This window comes from Dipodomys spectabilis, unplaced genomic scaffold (genome assembly GCF_019054845.1).
Source record: "Dipodomys spectabilis isolate Male_0828 unplaced genomic scaffold, ASM1905484v1 ptg000528l, whole genome shotgun sequence".
Taxonomy (NCBI): Eukaryota; Metazoa; Chordata; class Mammalia; order Rodentia; family Heteromyidae; genus Dipodomys; species Dipodomys spectabilis.
In genome coordinates, this window is record NW_024871205.1 from 1,175,870 (window position 1) to 1,181,869 (window position 6,000).

Below are 6,000 nucleotides of genomic sequence, written 5' to 3' on the forward strand. Positions count from 1 at the left end.
ATGGGGGAGTTTAGGTGACTGACTATTGAAAATTGCTAAGGAAGCCCGGGGAGGCAGCTCTTCCCAGAGTTGCAGAAATAAATATCATCGCCTAATGAAGCGCTCTGCGGCACTCCCCCAGCTCCCCGTGACAGCCGGGCTCCGTGGGAAAAGCACAGTGCTCCCGTGCACGAGGTCTGCCCCTGGCATTCTGGGGGGGGGGGGGTCCCTAGGACCTGGCTAAGAGCTCTGGGGTCGGACAGGCAGGGTTCAAATCCACCTATCCGCTCCTATTAGCTGTGTGATCTTGCAGGAATCTTTTTCCCTTGATCTCTAAAACCAGAGGTGGGAGCTGGTTCCTTAGAGACTGGAGTTGAATAGGGAGGTGGGCACAGGGACCGGACAGGCAGTGAACACAGCGATGGGAGAGGGAGGAGGCCTGAGCTGTGGAGGCCGGGGTGCCGGAGGCCGGGTGCAGGAACTGTAGATGCTGGGCCCTGGCGGCTCCAACCCGCCCCCTCTGGATCTGATCCTAGCTGTGCGCCCTGCCCAGAAGCCTCTCCTGTGGCTTTCCAACTCTGATTTTTTGTTTTTAATGACCCCGGGGTTTGAACTGTGACCCTTCACTTGCTAGCCAGGCACCCCTGAGTCACATCTACGTTTACTTCCCTGTAGCTGGGATGACCTCGTTCTCCCCAAATTCCCCTCTCCAGATCCCCGGGAGCTGGGGTGAGGAGCCTGAGTTGTGGTTCTCAGCCTTCAACTTAGATGGTTGGCGGGAGATCCCTCGAGGGGGCCCGTACCCCTCCCCCCGAGGCCTGGGGGCCGGCCCGATCTCCACGCCTGGCGGACAGGCTCTGCCCTGGCCCCACGTGCTGGTGACCACACTTTGCAACCCAGCCCCACGCGAAGCCGTCCTGGTGCAACACTGAGCCACGTTTCCCGCAGCCTCGGGAAAGAGGGGAGCTTCCGTGCCCAGGGTGGTCTCGGGGCATTGGGCGGGGGTGGGGTGGGGAGTCCCCAGACTCCTGCGTGAGGAAGGCCTGGGGGGGGCTGCCGGAGGGCTCCGGGCCAAAGAGCTAGAGAGTCCGGGCCGTCCTGCCAGCCCTGCCTCAGTTTACCCAGCTGTGGAACGGGGATGAGGACAGTGGTCCCCGGGGGGGGGGGCTGTGCAAATGGAGTGGTGGGGGGCTATGGGCGCTGTGCGCAAAGCCCCAGGGCAGCCCGGGTGAAGGAGGGGGGGAGGAGGAAGGGGACAGAAGGAGAGAGAGAGGAGGGGGAGGGGAGGACGGGAGCGGGAGGGGGAGGGGAGGACGGGAGCGGGAGGGGGAGGGGAGGACGGGAGCGGGAGGGGGAGGGGGAGGACGGGAGCGGGTGGGGGAGGGGAGGACGGGAGCGGGAGGGGGAGGGGAGGACGGGAGCGGGAGGGGGAGGGGGAGGCCCGCCCAGGGCTGGCAAGCGCCCTTTGAAGACAGCTCCCTGCTGCTCAGCTCCTTCTGAGCTCTGAGCGGGAGCCATGGCCCCACGTGGTCTGTGCAGATGGCTCCCCACGCTCCTCACACACAGCTCAGTCTCGCTCAGTCTTACCCCTCAAGCCTCTCCTGCAACCCTCCTTTGGGCCCCTGTGTCTTTCCATCTGTCTGTCTGTCTGCCTGTCTGTCCGTCTGTCTGTACCTCTGTTTGTCTATTTGTATGTCTGTCTGGCATCACATTGCAGCATTGTAAGCCTCTAGTTATCATTCCATCTGGCTAGCTGTATGTCTGTCCATCCATTTGTACATCTGTCTGTCTGTCCGTCTGTGTATCCACCTGTTGATCTGTCTATCCATCCATTCATCCATCCGTCAGTCCATAGGTTTATCCATCTGCCTGTCTGTCTGTCCATCCATCTATCCTCCTGTCTGTCCATCCATCTGGCATCACACTGCAGTGCTATGCACACGGATGGGGCGGTCCTCGGTCCTCTCCACTGAGCCTGCGTGTTCCTGGGCTCTGTTCCCACCTCATGCCCCTGCCTTCGGGGCCCAGCATGGACCAGGCCCTGGAAATCGCTCCACGGCCCTCCCACGCACCCCGCACCCCAGCCTTGCCGCCCGTGAGGGCCCTGGTGTCCTCCGAAGCTGGGCTGTCCCCCGCGTCCGGCACGCCCGTGGGCTTGGTGTGAGAGCTTCAGAAACGCATCAGCCGTGGTGCCGCGCCGCGTGGCCGCCCTGGGCCGTGTGCACACGTCTCCCCCATCTAGAGACAAGGCGGGGCGGCGGGGACCCCGGGCTGGTCACCGGGTACAGTAAGGCAGCCACTGCCAGTCCTGGCACGTTCTAGCAGTTTTCTAGAGTGGAAGCCATTGGATCTCTGTGGTCAGGCTGGGGGCAGATCTGCCCTGTGGGAGGGAGCTGGCGGAGGGAGGGAAGCCTGCGGCCTGGGCCTTGGCTTCGAAGTCAGCCAGGCTCCGGAGGCGGCCATTCCGTGATGTTCCCGCTCTGCGTTTCCTTTCTTGGGGGAGAACGCGATCTGCGTGGGCGCTGGGGACAAGCCGATGAGCGAGTACCACTCCGTGGTTGTACTACCAAGTCAAGCAGCCTCGCTGGATGGAGACGGTCAAGGTAAGCGGCCCGCGCCGGTGTGCGTGGAGTGGCCCCGTTACCCTCACAGCAGCCCTGCGGGGGGGGGGGGGCCTGGAGCCAAAGCTGTCAGCGCTCACCTGCCCCCCACCCTGCCGGGCAGTGCGGGGCGGGGACCTGGTCCCCCGGAACGGTAGAGCAGTCAGCCATCCTCCTCCTCTTCATGAGCGCTGTGTAGCGTGTTGAACGAGCCTGTCCTGGGTGGGGGGGCTGGGTTTTATACCCCAGCCCTCCCACTCCTCCCCCCTCCGGCCTCACTCAGCTCCCCTGTGCCTCAGTTTCCTGCCCTGTCACACGGGGGTGGGGCAGCAGGTGGTCTAGTCCACAAGCCGCCCAGCACCGCCCTGGGAAGGGCGTGGCATGAATGTGCTCTTCCTGGGAGAGGCGGCAGAGGGCAGGGCGCCAGGGCGTCTCCCGAACCCAGAGCCCACAGGGCCGTCCCGCACCGTCCCGAGCTTCCACGCCGGCATCCTGCACCTGGTCTAGAATGTCCTTGTTTTTCTTTGTGACAAGCCCAGGTCAGCCCTAGACCGGTGTTGGCCAGGCCTCCCGGAGGGACCGAGGGCGATGGAGGTGTCTTGGGTTATCTTTGGGGCTGGGGCCTCTGGGGTCCCCCACGGACCTGTACCCTGGCCTGGCTCAGAGTGTGTCTGTGTCAGTGCTGCCTCCCGTGTGAGCCGGTCTCTTTTCCACACCGCAAGTACCGTTCCCGCGGGGAGCTGGCCCCACAGCCTGGACGGCCCACTGCAGAAATGGGGTGCCCCAGGGCCAGGCCCAAGCACCCCAGTGAGTGCCGCTGGCAGACAACTCACTGGGCAGTGTGGTTCCGGGGAGACTGGGGGGTGATCTGGGGTGGTGGCTCTCCTTTGGTGGCTTCAGGAGGAAAAGCATCTGCAAATGTGTCTGTCCACAAAGATGAGGGGTGAGCCCTAGGATCCCCCAGACATTACTAGAGCCAAGCATTCTTGGGTGTTTTGTTTGTTTGTTTTGCCCATCCTGGGGCTTGAACTCAGGGCCTGGGCGCTGTCCCTGAGCTCTTGCTCAAGGCAAGCGCTCTACAACATGAGCCACAGCCCCACTCCCAGCTTTTTCTGAGCCATTCATTGGAGATAAGAGTCTCATGGGCTTTCCTGCTTAGGCTGGCTTTGAACCCCAGTCCTCAGATCTCAGCCTCCTGAGCAGCTAGGATGACAGGCGTGAGCCACGGGGGCCGGGCCTCGGGCATTCTTACTAACTCCCATGGACCAGGTTCTCTCCAGCAGAAGCAGGGCTGCCACTCCGGCCTCTCCTGTGGGGGGTGGGGGTATGTGCTAACGTGATGTGACTTTTATACCAATTTGGGGAGACTCGGCGTGTGGTTTTTTTCTCCTCTTACCGTAATTTACGGGCTTCATTGGCTGGAGAGGCAGTTTGCCAGCTGGATTACATCTGGTGCTGGTTCTTGTGTGATTTGTTTGCTGTTCGTTTGTCAGGCTGGGCGGGGGTGGGTGGGTAAAGCGGGGTGGGGGGAGGGGCTGCGGGCTGGGGGGGGGTCGGGAGTGGGGGCCGTCCCCGCTCGCGTCTGTTGAGCTCTGGTTTGTCCCCGGAGGTGGCGGTGCCCATCGAGGACATGCAGAGGATTCACCTGAGGTTCATGTTCCGGCACCGCTCCTCCGTGGAATGTGAGTGCCCGCCCTGGGCATCCGTGCCCGCCCTGGGGCCTCCGTGCCCCCGAGGACAGGGCCTGGGGATGGGGGGGGGAGGGACAAGGCCTGGGGATGGGGGGGGACTCGCCACCTTCTCTCCTGACATCCCAACGCGCTTCCCAGCTAAGGACAAAGGGGGAGAAGAACTTCGCTATGTCCTACGTGAAGCTGATGAAGGAGGACGGGACCACGCTGCAGGATGGCTGCCACGACCTGACGGTGCTCAAGGTACCGGGGATGAGGTGGGGGGGCAGAAAGGGGCGCGGGACCCCGGAGGCCACACGCGTTCCCCGGGACCCCACGGCGCCGCGGGGCCTCCGTCCCCTCCCCGAGGTCCGGGAGGCGGGTGGCGTCGTTACAAGATGGCCAGGATTCCTGCAGGACCTCGGAGAGGACGCTGCGCTGCAGCGGAGGGAAATCCCAGACCCGGGGTCCTGATGCCCCCCACCGTGCCTGGGCCCAGCTCCCCCTCCCCAGTCCCAGCTCCCCCCCCCCCCCCGAAGCCGTGCACGAGTCGAGTCCGTGTTGTGACACTGTAACGAGATACCAGGGGCGGGTTGCTTTAGAAAGAACAGAGGTTTGTGTGGCTCGCGGTTCTCCCTGGCCAGGGTGAGGCCTCCTCCCCACACTGCCCGGCCCACGGTCATCTCCTCCTGGACAGGACGCATAGCCCCTCCCCGCCTGCCTGCCTCCCTCAGGACACTGGACTAGTGCCTGCCAGGGGCGCGATGCGGGGTCAGCGCGGCAGGGGCTGGGCGCGGGGCGGTCACCAGGCTCCGTCTGCAGGGAGACAGCAAGAAGATGGAGGACGCCAGTGCGTACCTGACCCTGCCTTCCCGCTCGGCACCACGCGGACAGCAAGGGGGCCACCTTGAGCCGGAGCTCCAGCAGCGTCGGGGGGCTGTCCGCGAGCTCCCGAGACAGCTTCTCCATCTCCACCCTGGTGTGCTCTACCAAGCTCACCCAGAACGGTAACCCCTGGGAGCTGCCCGTGGTGTGTGTGTGTATGGGGGCGTGCGCGGGCACGCGGGCACGCTCCCCCGGGTGTACATGCCCCACGGAGGAGGGCTGGGACGGAGGGGACGGAGTTGGCCACTCACGGAACCCCCGCCCGGCTCTGCCTCAGTGGGTCTGCTGGGGCTGCTGAAGTGGCGCATGAAGCCGCAGCTGCTGCAGGAGAATCTGGAGAAGCTGAAGATCGTGGACGGCGAGGAGGTGGTGAAGGTGGGTGCCTGGTTCTCGCTCGTCCGCCGACTCGTCCACTGGGCAGCTCTGGGCTTTGGGGGACCACAGGAAACCCGACACGTCCCCGGGAGGAGCAGAACCCTGTTTTACTCACTTTCTCCCGCCCTGGGGAGGCAGCGGCAGCATTTCGGACCCACGCCTTCACGTGCACTGTTGATCTGTCTGTCCGCGGTTCTCGGACGCGCTGCATGGGGTCTGCGGCCTCCAGCAGCTCAGAGACGCCGGCAGCTCAGAGGACGCCGGCAGCTGGGGCCAAACCGCTCCTGCCCGGTCCCTTTTCCTTCTTTTTTCATAACAATCACCTGCCATGGAATAATAAATAGTAAAATGTACAACGAAACAGGTCCAGAGCCCAGACGGCCCAGTGCAGTGAATTTTTATTTTTTTCCAGTCCTGGGGCTTGAACTCTGGGCCTGGGTACTGTCCCCGAGCCTCTTTGTACTCAAGGCTAGTGCTCTACCACTTGAGCC

General features: G+C 63.7%; 1 protein-coding gene across 1 annotated transcript in view; it reads left to right on the top strand.

Annotated features, from left to right (window-relative positions):
- The window catches only part of LOC122099671 (dedicator of cytokinesis protein 2-like), a gene marked incomplete at its 3' end in the record, with an annotated part of 28,684 nt that extends 23,009 nt beyond the window's left edge, over positions 1 to 5,675 (top strand). Inside the window, 7 exon segments of the mRNA XM_042670216.1 lie at positions 2,483 to 2,539; positions 2,541 to 2,582; positions 4,189 to 4,265; positions 4,414 to 4,513; positions 5,072 to 5,122; positions 5,124 to 5,256; positions 5,412 to 5,675. Coding sequence (XP_042526150.1) covers positions 2,483 to 2,539; positions 2,541 to 2,582; positions 4,189 to 4,265; positions 4,414 to 4,513; positions 5,072 to 5,122; positions 5,124 to 5,256; positions 5,412 to 5,675 — 724 coding nt within the window.
- Between the last annotated feature and the right edge of the window lie 325 nt (positions 5,676 to 6,000).